Below are 17,216 nucleotides of genomic sequence, written 5' to 3'. Positions count from 1 at the left end.
GGAAGGAGAGGGCCGGGATGGGGGGTGAAGAGAGGGAAGGCCCCCCCGGGGATGGGGTGAGGGGGACTGGAAGGTGAGGGGGAAGAGAGCGGGCCGGTGATGGATGGTGAGGGAAGGACGAGGGCCGGGTGGGGTGAGGGGGATGGAAAGGTGAGGGGGAAGGAGGGCCGGGATGGGTGAGGGGGAAGGAGAGGGCCGGGTGGGGTGAGGGGGAAGGAAGGTGAGGGGAAGGAGAGGGCCGGGGTGGGGTGAATGAGAGGGCCGGGGTGGGTGAGGGGAGCGAGGGCCGGGGTGGGTGAGGGGAAGGAGAGGGCCGGGGTGGGTGAAGGGGAAGGAGAGGGCCGGGATGGGTGTGAAGGGAAGGAGAGGGCCGGGATGGGGTGAGGGGGAAGGAAAGGTGAGGGGGAAGGAGAGGGCCGGGATGGGGTGAGGGGAAGGAGAGGGCCGGGGTGGGGTGAGGGGGATGGAAAGGTGAAGGGGGGAAGGAGAGGGCCGGGGTGGGGTGTGAAGGAGAGGGCCTGGGTGGGGGGACGGAGAGGGCCGGGGTGGGGTGGGGTTGAAGGGGAAGGAGAGGGCCGGGATGGGGTGAGGGGGAAGGAAAGGTGAGGGGGAGGGAAGGAGAGGCCCGGGGTGGGGTGAGGGGAAGGAGAGGGCTGGGGTGGGGTGAAGGGGAAGGAGAGGGCCGGGGTGGGGTGAAGGGGAAGGAGAGGGCCGGGGTGGGGTGAAGGGGAAGGAGAGGGCCGGGGTGGGGTGAGGGGGAAGGAAAGGTGAAGGGGAAGGAGAGGGCCGGGGTGGAGTGAGGGGGAAGGAAAGGGCCGGGGTGGGGTGAAGGAGAGGGCCGGGGTGGGGTGAAGGAGAGGGCCGGGGTGGGGTGAGGGGAAGGAGAGGGCCGGGGTGGGGTGAGGGGAAGGAGAGGGCCGGGGTGGGGTGAGGGGGAAGGAGAGGGCCGGGGTGGGGTGAGGGGGAAGGAGAGGGCCGGGGTGGGGTGGGGTGAAGGGGAAGGAGAGGGCCGGGATGGGGTGAGGGGAAGGAGAGGGCCGGGATGGGGTGAGGGGGAAGGAGAGGGCCGGGATGGGGTGAGGGGGAAGGAAAGGTGAGGGGGAAGGAGAGGGCCGGGGTGGGGTGAGGGGAAGGACAGGGCCGGGGTGGGGTGAAGGGGAAGGAGAGGGCCGGGGTGCGGTGAGGGGAAGGAGAGGGCCGGGGTGGGGTGAGGGGAAGGAGAGGGCCAGGGTGGGGTGAGGGGGAAGGAGAGGGCCAGTGTGGGGTGAAGGGGGAGGAGAGGGCCAGTGTGGGGTGAGGGGGAAGGAGAGGGCCAGGGTGGGGTGAAGGGAAGGAGAGGGCCAGGGTGGGGTGAAGGGGAAGGAGAGGGGTGGGGTGAAGGGGAAGGAGAGGGCCGGGGTGGGGTGAGGGGGAAGGAAAGGTGAGGGGGAAGGAGAGGGCCGGGATGGGGTGAGGGGAAGGAGAGGGCCGGGGTGGGGTGAGGGGGAAGGAAAGGTGAGGGGGAAGGAGAGGGCCGGGGTGGGGTGAATGAGAGGGCCGGGATGGGGTGAGGGGAAGGAGAGGGCCGGGGTGGGGTGAGGGGGAAGGAGAGGGCCGGGGTGGGGTGAAGGGGAAGGAGAGGGCCGGGGTGGGGTGAAGGGGAAGGAGAGGGCCGGGATGGGGTGAAGGGGAAGGAGAGGGCCGGGATGGGGTGAGGGGGAAGGAAAGGTGAGGGGGAAGGAGAGGCCCGGGGTGGGGTGAGGGGAAGGAGAGGGCCGGGGTGGGGTGAGGGGAAGGAGAGGGCCGGGTGGGGTGAAGGGGAGGGAGAGGGCCGGGGTGGGGTGAAGGAGGGGGCCGGGGTGGGGTGAGGGGGAAGGAAAGGTGAGGGGGAAGGACAGGGCCGGGATGGGGTGAAGGGGAAGGAGAGGGCCGGGGTGCGGTGAGGGGAAAGAGAGGGCCGGGGTGGGGTGAGGGGAAGGAGAGGGCCAGGGTGGGGTGAGGGGGAAGGAGAAGGCCAGTGTGGGGTGAAGGGGGAGGAGAGGGCCAGTGTGGGGTGAAGGGGGAGGAGAGGGCCAGTGTGGGGTGAAGGGGGAGGAGAGGGCCAGGGTGGGGTGAGGGGGAAGGAGAGGGGTGGGGTGAAGGGGAAGGAGAGGGGTGGGGTGAAGGGGAAGGAGAGGGCCGGGGTGGGTTGAGGGGAAGGAGAGGGCCAGGGTGGGGTGAGGGGGAAGGAGAGGGCCAGGGTGGGGTGATGGGGAAGGAGAGAGCCAGGGTGGGGTTAAGGGAAGGAGAGGGCCAGGGTGGGGTGAGGGGAAGGAGAGGGCCAGGGTGGGGTGAGGGGGAAGGAGAGAGCCAGGGTGGGGTTAAGGGAAGGAGAGGGCCAGGGTGGGGTGAGGGGGAAGGAGAGAGCCAGGGTGGGGTGAAGGGAAGGAGAGGGCCAGGGGGAAAGGAAGGAGAAATCCAGGCCGTCTTGTTGGAATGGGATCAGTTCTATCTAATTAACTGCTACAGAAATATTTATCCAGGCTGCAGCTTGTCCAGCTATCATGATGTGTTTATGTGCTGGCTGTGTGTACGGTCGCCAGGGAACGGGGGGTTGGGACGGGCAGAGGTGGGGGGTACAGTGGGTCTAGTTTCAGGGTGTTATTTGTGAGGAGCACAGGATTGGGGCTCCTCGTCTATCCCCAGCCCCCAGTAGCGCCAGGATAAAGTTCAGATGGATACCCCCCCACTCCCCTCCAGTGGTGGAAAAAGTACCCAATTGTCATACTTGAGTTTAAGTAATGATACCTTAATAGAAAATGACTCAAGAAAAAGTGAGTCACCCAATACAATACTAATTAAGTAAAAGTAAGGTTTTAAATATACTTAAGTATCAAAAATAAAATTAAAAGTATACATCATTTCAAACTCCTTATATTAAGCAAACCAGACGACACCATTCACTTTCTTCCCATCTACAGATAGCCAGGGGAACACTCCAACACTCAGACATAATTTACAAACAAGGCCTTTGTGTTTCGTGAGTCTGCCAGATCAGAGGCAGTAGGGATGTTCAGTGATGATCAAAATGCACTTTTGGGTGTCTGGGAAAATGTATGGAGTAAAAAGTACATAATTTTCTTTAGGAATGTAGCGAAGTAGAAGTTGTCAAAATATAAATAGTAAAGTACAGATGCCCCCCAAAAACTTTACACCACTGCTCCCCTCTATCCCGAACCTCGTCCGCTTCACCCTCTCTACTTACCCCCTCACCCTCTCTACCCCCCCCTACCCCCACTCCTCTCTACTCCCACCCACCTCTCTACTCGCCCCTACCCCCACCTCTCTACTCACCCCTACCCCCACCTCTCCTACTCACCCCCACCTCTCTACTCACCCCTACCCCATCTCTCTACTCATCCCTACCCCCACCTCTCTACTCACCCCTACCCCCACCCTCTCTACTCCCCCCCCACCCCCACCTCTCTACTCCCCCCTACCCCCACCTCTCTACTCCCACCCATCTCTCTACTCACCCCTACCCCCACCTCTCTACTCACCCCTACCCCATCTCTCTACTCATCCCTACCCCCACCTCTCTACTCACCCCTACCCCCACCTCTCTACTCACCCCTACCCCCACCTCTCTACTCCCACCCATCTCTCTACTCCCCCCCCACCCCCACCTCTCTACTCCCCCCTACCCCCCACCTCTCTACTCCCACCCATCTCTCTACTCCCCCCCACCCCCACCTCTCTACTCACCCCTACCCCACCTCTCTACTCCCCCCCACCCCCACCTCTCTACTCACCCCTACCTCTCTAGTCCCCCCCCCCACTCCCCCTTAATTTCTCTGCCCCTGTAAGATAAACAGACAGCTGGCCTCTAGGCACTCTGGGACCACAGCATGACAGCCGACACAGGTGCACAGAATTGCGTGTGTGTGTGTGTGTGTCTCAGTGTGTGGGTGGGTGTGGATGTGACTGTGCGTGTGTGTCTCGGTCTGTGTGATTGACTGTGTGTATGTGTGTGAGTGTGCGTGCGTGCATGTCTTGGTCTTTTTGTGTGTGTGTGTTGGATGGCGAGCCTGGACTGGACACCTGTCTGTGGGTTGTTTTTCTAGAGGAAAACATCTTTCCCTATTTAGTGTCACCACTTTCCTTTCCCCTGAACCAGGATTCCCCAACTGGCGTCCATGGTTGATTTTATTTGGCTCCCCAAGTTTTCAGAGCAAAAATAAATACATTTAAAAAAAAGCTGTAAATTGTATTTTATTTTCATTGCTGAACATAAAAGATTGTAAACATAACAGGAAATCTATTCCCCTGTAATAGAGAGACATGTCAATAAATGTAAGCAAGGTTTGAAATTATTATGTTTTAGTAAAACATATCTGTTTGGGCTTCTGAAGGACAATTTGCAGTCTAGAAATGATTTGTAATTATGCCCCCCCACCTTTCCACTCAAGAGAAAACAAATTGGCCCGCACCTGAATCTAGTTGATGATCCCTGCCCTATACGGACTGGCCTAGTTATACTCTGATAAAAAAACAACTACATTACTTAATTCTGCGCTGTGGGCCATACACAACCGAATATCCAAGATGGCATAGCAGTCAGATGTCTTATGTATAAATATATGCTTTTATATATTTTTCTTCTGATTCTTTTTAATATTTTTCCTAAACCGCAACTTCAAAATACTCTCCGGCAACCCGCCCCACCCAATGTGGTGTGGATCTCTTTTTTTCTAAAGTATTTCTACTTAATTGGAATCCCTCAACTGAAGCTAGCTAGCTAACTAGCTACCAGCTATCAGTCAGCTACCCACTGCTAGCGGTAATCAGCTAACCTTTAGCTCGGAAAGCTCTCGCCAGTTCGCACAACGCGTTTCAAACCAGAGCACACCGGACCTGTTTTTCTCTCCATATCCCCGGATTCCTATCGCAGCTAGCTAACCGCAACTCGGGTTGACTACTCCTGGCTAACGTTTCCGTCCCGGAGCAAGCACCAATTAGCCTGGAGTTAGCCCATGCTAGGCCAATCTCCAAGCGAGGGCTCTTCGGCTTTCCAGGTGGAAAGCATGGCCAGACGTAGAAAAATGCTTGTTGAAACTCTCAATTATAGTAGATTTATCGGTCGTGACAGAGTTTCCTATCCTCAATGCAGTGGGCAGCTGGGAGGAGGTGTACTTATTCTCCATGGACTTTACAGTGTCCCAGAACTTTTTTGAGTTTGTGTTGCAGGAAGCAAATTTCTGCTTGAAAAAGCTAGCCTTGGCTTTTCTAACTGCATGTGTATATTGGTTTCTAGCTTCCCTGAAAAGTTGCATATCACAGGGGCTGTTCGATGCTAATGCAGAACGCCATATGATGTTTTTGTGTTGGTTAAAGGCAGTCAGGTCTGGAGTGAACCAAGGGCTATATCTGTTCTTGGTTCAACATTTCTTGAATGGAGCATGCTTATTTAAGATGGTGAGGAAGGCATTTAAAAAAAATAACCAGGCATCCTCTACTGACGGGATGAGGTCAATATGCTTCCAGGATACCCGGGCCAGGTCGATTAGAAAGGCCTGCTCGCTGAAGTGTTTCAGGGAGCGTTTGATAGTGATGAGTGGAGGTCGTTTGACCGCTGACCCATTACGGATGCAGGCAATGAGGAAGTGATCGCTGAGATCTTGGTTGAAAACAGCAGAGGTGTATTTAGAGGGCAAGTTGGTTAGGATGATATCTATGAGGGTGCCCGTGTTTACAGCTTTGGGGTGGTACCTGGTAGGTACCATTGATAATTTGTGTGAGATTGAGGGCATCAAGCTTAGACTGTAGGATGGCTGGGGATAGATGGGGGGCAATCAGTTCACATATGGTGTCCAGAGCACAGCTGGGGCAGAGGGTGGTCTGTAGCAGGCGGCAACGGTGAGAGACTTGTTTTTAGAGAGGTGGATTTTAAAAGTAGAATTTTAAATTGTTTAGGTACAGGCCTGGCAAGTAGGACAGAACTTTGCCGGCTATCTCTGCAGTAGATTGCAACACCGCCCCCTTTGGCCGTTCTATCTTGTCTGAAAATGTTGTAGTTAGGGATGAAGATATCAGAATTTTTGGTGGTCTTCCTAAGCCAGGATTCAGACACGGCTAGAACATTAGGAACCAAATCAAACTGTTTTGAAACGAGCAGGTGTCCTACTTTTAACTGCTGACCTATTTGAGATGGATCCAGTTCAGGTGCGTTTGTCTCAGGCCTTTCACAAGAGTAATGGGTGTGTGTGACTGACTGTGAACATATGGGCATGTGTAACCGTCTGTGTGCACGTGTGTGTGTGTGTGTGTGTGTGTGTGTGGTCTAGTTAGTTAGGGGGTTGTGTACCCTTGCCTTTTAAGGTGTTACATGCTAAGGTGTGAACCATATTGGGACATCTGAAACCCTGGACAGGGATCACCATTTTGGTCATGATAGCGCCATCGCCCCGTACCCCCTTCTCAACACGTAACCCTTACCCCAGAATCAGGTCACGTGTCTGAGTGGCTCTCGGTGTGTATACTGCCAGTGTGTATAGCGTGTGTATATTTGTATCTCAATACTGCCAGTGGGAGCACAGAGACAGGAGCTGTGCCAATAGTGTGAACATGACTCTAAGCTGTATCTCTATAAAGCACCTCTTCTACCAGCCATAACTCTATTCAGCCCCTCTTCTACCAGCCATAACTCTATACAGCTCTTCTTCTACCAGCCATAACTCTATACAGCTCTTCTTCTACCAGCCATAACTCTATACAGCCCCTCTTCTACCAGCCATAACTCTACTCTATACAGCTCTTCTTCCACCAGCCATAACTCTATACAGCCCCTCTTCTACCAGCCATATCTCTATACAGCTCCTCTTCTACCAGTCATATCTCTATACAGCCCATCTTCTACCAGCCATAACTATACAGCTCTTCTTCTACCAGCCATAACTCTATACAGCTCTTCTTCTACCAGCCATAACTCTATTCAGCTCTTCTTCTACCAGCCAGAACTCTATACATCCCCTCTTCTACCAGCCATAACTCTATACAGCTCTTCTTCTACCAGCCATAACTCTATACAGCCCCTCTTCTACCAGCCATAACTCTATACAGCCGCTCTTCTACCAGCCATAACTCTATACAGCTCTTCTTCTACCAGCCATAACTCTACTCTATACAGCCCCTCTTCTACCAGCCATAACTCTACTCTATACAGCCCCTCTTCTACCAGCCATAACTCTACTCTATACAGCTCTTCTTCTACCAGCCATAACTCTACTCTATACAGCTCTTCTTCTACCAGCCATAACTCTATACAGCCCCTCTTCTACCAGCCATAACTCTACTCTATACAGCTCTTCTTCTACCAGCCATAACTCTACTCTATAAAGCACCTCTTCTACCAGCCATAACTCTACTCTATAAAGCACCTCTTCTACCAGCCATAACTCTACTCTATACAGCCCCTCTTCTACCAGCCATAACTCTACTCTATACAGCTCTTCTTCTACCAGCCATAACTCTACTCTATAAAGCACCTCTTCTACCAGCCATAACTCTACTCTATACAGCTCTTCTTCTACCAGCCATAACTCTATACAGCCCCTCTTCTACCAGCCATAACTCTACTCTATAAAGCACCTCTTCTACCAGCCATAACTCTACTCTATAAAGCACCTCTTCTACCAGCCATAACTCTACTCTATACAGCCCCTCTTCTACCAGCCATAACTCTACTCTATACAGCTCTTTTTCTACCAGCCATAACTCTACTCTATAAAGCACCTCTTCTACCAGCCATAACTCTACTCTATACAGCCCTTCTTCTACCAGCCATAACTCTATACAGCTCTTCTTCTACCAGCCATAACTCTATACAGCCCCTCTTCTACCAGCCATAACTCTATACAGCCCCTCTTCTACCAGCCATAACTCTACTCTATACAGCTCTTCTTCTACCAGCCATAACTCTATACAGCCCCTCTTCTACCAGCCATAACTCTACTCTATACAGCTCTTCTTCTACCAGCCATAACTCTACTCTATAAAGCACCTCTTCTACCAGCCATAACTCTACTCTATAAAGCACCTCTTCTACCAGCCATAACTCTACTCTATACAGCTCTTCTTCTACCAGCCATAACTCTACTCTATAAAGCACCTCTTCTACCAGCCATAACTCTACTCTATACAGCCCCTCTTCTACCAGCCATAACTCTACTCTATACAGCTCTTCTTCTACCAGCCATAACTCTACACAGCTCTTCTTCGACCAGCCATAACTCTATACAGCTCTTCTTCTACCAGCCATAACTCTATACAGCCCCTCTTCTACCAGCCATAACTCTATACAGCCCCTCTTCTACCAGCCATAACTCTACTCTATACAGCTCTTCTTCTACCAGCCATAACTCTATACAGCCCCTCTTCTACAAGCCATAACTCTATACAGCCCCTCTTCTACCAGCCATAACTCTATACAGCCCCTCTTCTACCAGCCATAACTCTACTCTATACAGCTCTTCTTCTACCAGCCATAACTCTATACAGCCCCTCTTCTACCAGCCATAACTCTACTCTATACAGCTCTTCTTCTACCAGCCATAACTCTACTCTATACAGCTCTTCTTCTACCAGCCATAACTCTACTCTATAAAGCACCTCTTCTACCAGCCATAACTCTACTCTATACAGCCCTCTTCTACCAGCCATAACTCTACTCTATACAGCTCTTCTTCTACCAGCCATAACTCTACACAGCTCTTCTTCGACCAGCCATAACTCTATACAGCTCTTCTTCTACCAGCCATAACTCTATACAGCCCCTCTTCTACCAGCCATAACTCTATACAGCCCCTCTTCTACCAGCCATAACTCTACTCTATACAGCTCTTCTTCTACCAGCCATAACTCTATACAGCCCCTCTTCTACAAGCCATAACTCTATACAGCCCCTCTTCTACCAGCCATAACTCTATACAGCCCCTCTTCTACCAGCCATAACTCTACTCTATACAGCTCTTCTTCTACCAGCCATAACTCTATACAGCCCCTCTTCTACCAGCCATAACTCTATACAGCCCCTCTTCTACCAGCCATAACTCTATACAGCCCCTCTTCTACCAGCCATAACTCTATACAGCCCCTCTTCTACCAGCCATAACTCTATACAGCCCCTCTTCTACCAGCCATAACTCTATACAGCCCCTCTTCTACCAGCCATAACTCTATACAGCCCCTCTTCTACCAGCCATAACTCTATACAGCCCCTCTTCTACCAGCCATAACTCTATACAGCCCCTCTTCTACCAGCCATAACTCTATACAGCCCCTCTTCTACCAGCCATAACTCTATACAGCCCCTCTTCTACCAGCCATAACTCTATACAGCCCCTCTTCTACCAGCCATAACTCTATACAGCCCCTCTTCTACCAGCCATAACTCTATACAGCCCCTCTTCTACCAGCCATAACTCTGTACAGCCCCTCTTCTACCAGCCATAACTCTATACAGCCCCTCTTCTACCAGCCATAACTCTATACAGCCCCTCTTCTACCAGTCATAACTCTATACAGCCCCTCTTCTACCAGCCATAACTCTATACAGCCCCTCTTCCACCAGCCATAACTCTATACAGCCCCTCTTCTACCAGTCATAACTCTATACAGCCCCTCTTCTACCAGCCATAACTCTATACAGCCCCTCTTCTACCAGCCATAACTCTATACAGCCCCTCTTCTACCAGCCATAACTCTATACAGCCCCTCTTCTACCAGCCATAACTCTATACAGCCCCTCTTCTACCAGCCATAACTCTATGCAGCTCCTCTTCTATCAGCCATAACTAACAGCCGGTCCTAATTCAATTCCCGTTCTGTAATCTTCCTGGTTATGTAACTGACGGGGCCAAATGTTAACTGTCTAACTACAGTAGTACACTCCAACCCAGCTGGTGTGAGGGAGACATTGACGTTTCACATATTCTCACCTTCTCAAGGATTATTGTGTGTGTGTGTGTGTAGTGTGTCCAGTTTCACCTTCTCCTTGGCCACCTTGTGTGAGAATGGACAGGTCCCATCCGTCTGCTTACATGTACCCCTCACGAACCTGCAATGGGAAGAGTCTTCAGGTCATAGAGCGGCCAATCAGAGAGCCAACACAGCTGTACATGGTTGTTTTTAGGTGTGTGTTACCTGGTACAGAGCAGCCAATCACAGAGCCAACACAGCTGTACATGGTTGTTTCTAGGTGTGTTTTACCTGGTACAGACGGCAACCTTATCAGGATCATGGATATAGGGGCAGGTGTTGCCACGGTTACACTTTCCAAAGCGGTTGAAGTACATGCAGTACTGTTTCTGGGTCTTCTTCTGACGAGCGTGTCTGATGATGGCTAGACTCCTCTGAACCGCACGACTGGGGGACAGAACACACACAATCAACTGTCATGTTACAAACAGATCAGAGCGGTAGATCTCGGCTTGCATTTTGACTCAGAATAGTGATCTTGACTCAGAAAAGTGATCTTGACTCAGAAAAGTGATCTTGACTCAGAAAAGTGATCTTGACTCAGAAAAGGTTGGTGACCACTGGTATACACCATCCAACCAAATGCTTACTTGCAGGTTCATTCTCCACAAGCCAACAACAATAAGAAATGATAAAAGATAAGAATAAGAACATAAAATAAATGTCTCAGTAGAATATAATAAACATGTTAGCATCAGTATAATACATGAAGGCACAATTCATAGTCCAGGATTTACACATGTTCTGGGGAAGGGAGGGAGCAAGTGGTTTTTCTATTGTGCAATATTTAGCAATCATAATACTTGTAGCAGCTGTGTGTGTGTACTAAAGTGCCTACCTGGCCACAAAACGTGTGCTGGATGGCCGGAAGAAAGTACTCGAGGTGGGGGAAATCTCCTGTGGATTAGACCATCTCACTGTTCGGGAAAATAGACAATGGAATCAGAGAAAAGACAGCCTTTATAAAGACCAAAACATAACCAACTCAAATTGGGTCAAATGGAGTTATTAATACACCACTGTGACTGACACATTTTGTGTGTGTGCCTGTCCATGCATGTGTGTGTGTACTCAGCACTGGGGCTGCACACTGTGTGCCCACGCAGGCAGATAGGCTGCAATGACCTGACGGCTATCTATCTAGCTCGTCTGTGTGGTGAGATGGGGCCAGCACCAGCTGAAGCCTGGCAGCCGAAGCCAAACGTGACATCCAGTACAGTCTGAGAACATGGGACAGATGGGGTACAGGAGGGGAGTGAATGAGAGAGGGGGAAAGCTACGGAGGCCTGGTACCTATCCAAGCCTCTAGTTTTGGAAGGAGGGAGGGCGGGAACAAGATATGGTGTAAGAGAGATGGGGTAAGGTAAGGAGGCTTGACACTTATCCAAGTCTCTAATTTTGGAACATTTCAGGTGTAAGAGATATCCTCCTCATCAGTATGTGATCTTGGCACTCTGACGGGAGGCATTCATAGTGCCAAGAAGATCAGTGCCAAGAAGATCAGTGCCAAGAAGATCAGGACCAGAAGAGGAGTGTAATCTCAGCTAACTGGACTGGTGAGATCTCAAATCATGGTGGTGGACACTGAAGGCGTGTTCAGACCATGCTGGAATGTCTGTGTGTATGTGTGTTTATCAAGAGGCGAGTCACAAGCTGTGGGAACAGAACGGAACTCCAATTCCAGCCACAGGTTTTGACAGAGAGAGACAGAGACAGCCAGCGAGCGCGAGCGAGAAGGAGGGAGCGAGCAGCTCAGGTCTGGGTTTAATCTGTGTCGTTTCCCTCCCAGCAGCCCCTCCCTCCTGTCCCAGTGACAGATTACAGCTTTATTATTTCAGATGGCTAACACACAACACATCTCATACACTACATAACCAAAAGTATGTGGACACCTGCTTGTCGAACATCTCATTCCAAAATCATGGGTATTAATATGGAGTTGGTTCCACCTATGCTGCTCTAAAAGTCTCCACTCTTCTGGGAAGGCTTTCCACTAGATGTTGGAACATTGCTGAGTGGACTAGCTTCCATTCAGCCACAAGAGCTAGGCCTGGCTCACAGTCGGCGTTCCAAATAATCACAAAGCTATTCGATTAGGTTGAGGTCAGGGGCTCTGTGCAGGCCAATCAAGTTCTTCCACACCGATCTCGACAAACCATTTCTGTATGGACGTCACTTGTGCACAGGGGATTTGTCACGCAGAAACAGGAAAGGGCCTTCTCCAAACTGTTGCCACAAAGTTGGAAGCACAGAATCATATAGAATGTCATTGTATGGAGTAGCGTTAAGATTTCCCTTCACTGGAACTAAGAGGCCTAGCCCGAATCATGAATAACAGCCCAGACCATTATTCCTCCTCCACCAAACTTTACAGTAGGCACTATGCATTGGGGCAGGTAGCATTCTCCTGTTATCCACCAAACCCAGATTCATCCATTGGACTCCAGATGGTGAAGTGGGATTCATCACCAATGAGAACGTGTTTCCACTGCTGCAGAGTCAATTGGCGGCGAGCTTTACACCCCTACAACTGACGCTTGGCATTGCACATGGTGATCTTAGGCTTGTGTGCGGCTGCTGGGCCATGGAAACCCAGTTCATGAAGCTCCTGACAAATAGTTATTGTGCTGACGTTGCTTCCAGAGGCAGTTTGGAACTCGTTAGTGAGTGTTGCAACCGAGGACAGACGATTTTTAACCACTACACGCTTCTGCACTCATACTAGGCGTAGTGCCACCAGGTGACACTACGCTAGGTGCCACCGGGCCTAGCCTAGCGTAGTGTCACCGGGACTAGCCTAGTGTAGTGTCACCGGGCCTAGCCTAGCGTAGTGTCACCGGGACTAGCCTAGCGTAGTGCAACCGGGCCTAGCGTAGTGCCACCGGGCCTAGCGTAGTGCCACCGGGCCAGGCCTAGCGTAGTGCCACCGGGCCAGGCCTAGCGTAGCGCCACCGGGCCAGGCCTAGCGTAGCGCCACCGGGCCAGGCCTAGCGTAGCGTAGTGACACCGGGCCTAGCCTAGCGTAGTGCCACCGGGCCAGGTCTAGCGTAGTGCCACCGGGCCAGGTCTAGCGTAGTGCCACCGGGCCTAGCGTAGTGCCACCGGGCCTAGCGTAGTGCCACCGGGCCTAGCGTAGTGCCACCGGGCCTAGCCTAGCGTAGTGACACCGGGCCTAGCCTAGCGTAGTGCCACCGGGCCAGGCCTAGCGTCGTGCCACCGGGCCTAGCCTAGCGTCGTGCCACCGGGCCTAGCCTAGCGTAGTGCCACCGGGCCTAGCCTAGCGTAGTGACACCGGGCCTAGCCTAGCGTCGTGCCACCGGGCCTAGCCTAGCGTCGTGCCACCGGGCCTAGCCTAGCGTAGTGCCACCGGGCCTAGCCTAGCGTAGTGCCACCGGGCCTAGCCTAGCGTAGTGCCACCGGGCCTAGCCTAGCGTAGTGCCACAAGGCCTAGCCTAGCGTCGTGCCACCGGGCCTGGCCTAGCGTCGTGCCACCGGGCCTGGCCTAGCGTCGTGCCACCGGGCCAGGCCTGGCGTCGTGCCACCGGGCCAGGCCTAGCGTCGTGCCACCGGGCCAGGCCTAGCGTCGTGCCACCGGGCCAGGCCTAGCGTCGTGCCACCGGGCCAGGCCTAGCGTCGTGCCACCGGGCCTAGCGTCGTGCCAACGGGCCTAGCGTAGTGCCACCGGGCCTAGCGTAGTGCCACCGGGCCTAGCGTAGTGCCACCGGGCCTAGCGTAGTGCCACCGGGCCTACAATGATTGGCACAGTGTATTTGTAAGGTGTGTATAGTACTTGTTCTGTTGATTGGTGCACTGGCTGTCATGGTGCGGGACAGCTTATTGGCTGAGACGCTGTAGAGGGTGCCACCGATCCAGCGCATGCTCCTCCCTCTACCTCTCCAGTGCTGGGCTGTGGGGTGCCTGTCCTGTCCCGGGGGACGCAGACGGCTCTGGAGTACAGTCCTGGGTGTAGAGAGGGAGAGATTGGCAAAGAGTTAGTAAAGTGAAGTAGGAATACACAGAACATCTTGTTTAAAAAGTTTCACAATTCCAGGTTTTGGGATGGTACTTCTATGGGAGGAAACTGAGGTGTGAATGAAGTATTCTAGGATAATTCCTGGGGAACACAGTACTTGGAGCATTAGGAGAACTGCTGGGTAATAAATTACTTGGAGCATTAGGAGAACTGCTGGGGAATAAAGTACTTGGCTCTTTAGGAGAACTGCTGGGGAATAAAGTACTTGGATCTTCAGGAGAACTACTGGGGAATAAAGTACTTGGTTCTTTAGGAGAACTGCTGGGGAATAAAGTACTTGGTTCTTTAGGAGAACTGCTAGGGAATAAAGTACTTGGATCTTTAGGAGAACTGCTGGGGAATAAAGTACTTGGTTCTTTAGGAGAACTGCTGGGGAATAAAGTACTTGGTTCTTTAGGAGAACTGCTGGGGAATAAAGTACTTGGATCTTTAGGAGAACTGCTGGGGAATAAAGTACTTGGATCTTCAGGAGAACTGCTGGGGAATAAAGTACTTGGTTCTTTAGGAGAACTGCTGGGGAATAAAGTACTTGGATCTTTAGGAGAACTGCTGGGGAATAAAGTACTTGGATCTTCAGGAGAACTGCTGGGGAACACAATACTTGGATCTTCAGGAGAACTGCTGGGGAACACAATACTTGGATCTTTAGGAGAACTGCTGGGGAACACAATACTTGGATCTTTAGGAGAACTGCTGGGGAACACAATACTTGGATCTTTAGGAGAACTGCTGGGGAACACAATACTTGGATCTTTAGGAGAACTGCTGGGGAACAAAGTACTTGGATCTTTAGGAGAACTGCTGGGGAACGCAGTACTTGGATCTTTAGGAGAACTGCTGGGGAATAAAGTACTTGGGCCAAAAGACCCATTCAGGTTAACCACAAAGTAGTTAGGAGTTGAATGATACTGCGCTGGTAATATGCTCACTGCCCCACCATACCTCCACCCCTTTTCTCTCGGCCTGTCTCTTCCACGATATCTCCCCTCGTCTACCTCCTCATCTCCCCCTCTCTCTTCATGCCTCCCAGTCTAACCCTCCCTCCCTCTTTCCCTCCTCCTTCTCTCCCGTGTCACAGCACTCTGTTAAATTGCTGCCCTAATGGAAAGGACGGCAGTGTGGAAATGGAGAGAATTGAAAAGAGGAGGAAATCAATGAGATAATAGGTAGGAGGCCAGAGCAGGGAGGGCTGCCCAGGTCCCAAAGCAACGCATGGTGCCCAACAGACACACACACACAGAGTCCTAGTCACACGCACCGTCGCGCACGCACCAGCCTAAAGAATGCACTCAAATATATATTCACACAACGGCATCTAAACTCTAAGCAAGTCCCCCTTGGTGCTATGTGTGTGTTTAAAATGGTGTGTGCGTGTGTGTTTAAAATGGTGTGTGCATCTGTGTGTGTGTGTGTGTGTGTGTGTGTGTGTGTGTGTGTGTGTGTGTGTGTGTGTGTGTGTGTGTGTGTGTGTGTGTGTGATGTTGGAGGCAGGGGTTATGGGGATAAATTGCACTGGCCTGTCACTTGTGTTTGGGTGGGATTGGGGCTGGTGTGCATGGCGCAGGTCATAATTTACTGCTGGACTTCAAATGGGCTGGAAATGTGTTTGGAGCCAGAGTTCCTGACTCCCATTACAGCGAACAGAGAGGGGACCCACACACACACACACTACAACTAGCTCTACACTACACACTCAGAGACAAGGACACACACACACAACCAAAACAATGGTCACACAATGACAGGTCCATGCAGTGGGGAGTCTGCGTGTAGCAGAGAAAAGAAAGAAGGTACATCACAGATCCTCAGTTAGCTCCCTTTCTCCCTCTACCACACCGGGCCATAACTCACCAGCAGAGACACTCAGTTTCACAAATACAAGATCAGTGTGTGCCCTACACAGGGCAACTGGAGCCAAGGGAGTCGTAATGGTGGCTAATATAGGAGCAGTGACTGGCTCCCAGGGAGGCTTTAGCAGGGCCCCACAGCCAGGGGAGCCATCGTGGAGGTTAATGTGGATATGACATGAACACTTAACATAGACAGCAGTTAACCCTGACACATGGTGCAGGATAAGGGAGGGGTGAGGGAGCATTGGGGGAAATGTCAGTGTGTGGAAGTGTGTGGTTGAGTGTGTATGAGTAAATGTGCGTGTGCGCGTGTGTTCATACAGTATGAGAGAATGTGTGTGTCTATAGCCTATACAAGAGTGTCTGCATGAGTGTGTTTGTGTGTATTTTTATTTTTATTTTTTATTTATTTCACCTTTATTTAACCAGGTAGGCTAGTTGAGAACACCTTTATTTAACCAGGTAGGCTAGTTGAGAACACCTTTATTTAACCAGGTAGGCTAGTTGAGAACACCTTTATTTAACCAGGTAGGCTAGTTGAGAACACCTTTATTTAACCAGGTAGGCTAGTTGAGAACAAGTTCTCATTTGCATGAGTGTGTTTGTGTGTATGCGTGCATGCGTGTGTGTTTGTGTGTATGCATGCGTGTGTGTTTGTGTGTATGCATGCGTGTGTGTTTGTGTGTATGCGTGCGTGCGTGCGTTTGTGTGTATGCGTGCGTGTGTGTGTGTATGCATGCGTGTGTGTTTGTGTGTATGCGTGCGTGTGTGTGTGTATGCATGCGTGTGTTTGTGTGTATGCGTGCATGCGTGTGTGTTTGTGTGTATGCGTGCGTGCGTGTGTATATGCATGCGTGTGTGTATGCATGCGTGTGTATGCATGCGTGAGTGTGTGTGTATGCATGCGTGTGTGTGTGTGTATGCATGCGTGTGTGTTTGTGTGTATGCGTGCGTGTGTGTGTGTTTGTGTGTATGCGTGTGTGTATGCGTGTGTGTGTTTGCATGTAATTGAGTGTAATTTGAGGTAGGCAGCTGTCTGAATGAGTTCCCCCCCCTCCAGCACAACATCATTACTGATAACAGTCTCTGTGGGACCATATTAACTTCTATACACCACCCCTACTATCACCATGTAATCTCCCTATTAATGAGAAAGATGAGGAGAGAGGGAAGGAGGATGGAAGGGAGTGAGAGAGACGGAGAGAGGCCGGGAGGGAGAGAGACGGGGAGGGAGAGAGACGGGGAGGGAGAGAGACGGGGAGGGAGAGAGACGGGGAGGGAGAGAGACGGGGAGGGAGAGAGACGGGGAGGGAGAGAGACGGGGAGGGAGAGAGGCCGGG

The 17,216-nt window shown here is 51.7% G+C and overlaps 1 protein-coding gene across 1 annotated transcript in view; it reads right to left on the bottom strand.

The window, feature by feature from the left end:
• The window catches only part of zc3h3 (zinc finger CCCH-type containing 3), an 85,570-nt gene that overhangs the window by 18,055 nt on the left and 50,299 nt on the right, over nucleotides 1-17,216 (bottom strand). The window contains exons 5-8 of the mRNA XM_031785699.1: nucleotides 13,784-13,953; nucleotides 10,832-10,910; nucleotides 10,225-10,380; nucleotides 10,003-10,072 (exon numbers count right to left, since the gene is read on the bottom strand). Of these exons, the coding sequence (XP_031641559.1) occupies nucleotides 10,003-10,072; nucleotides 10,225-10,380; nucleotides 10,832-10,910; nucleotides 13,784-13,953 (475 nt within the window). The remainder of the gene's footprint in view (nucleotides 1-10,002; nucleotides 10,073-10,224; nucleotides 10,381-10,831; nucleotides 10,911-13,783; nucleotides 13,954-17,216) is intronic.

The sequence above is a fragment of the Oncorhynchus kisutch genome, linkage group LG13, assembly GCF_002021735.2.
Source record: "Oncorhynchus kisutch isolate 150728-3 linkage group LG13, Okis_V2, whole genome shotgun sequence".
NCBI lineage: Eukaryota > Metazoa > Chordata > Actinopteri > Salmoniformes > Salmonidae > Oncorhynchus > Oncorhynchus kisutch.
The sequence above is the reverse complement of the archived record's forward strand: the minus strand, read 5'-3'. Positions and strand labels throughout refer to the sequence as shown.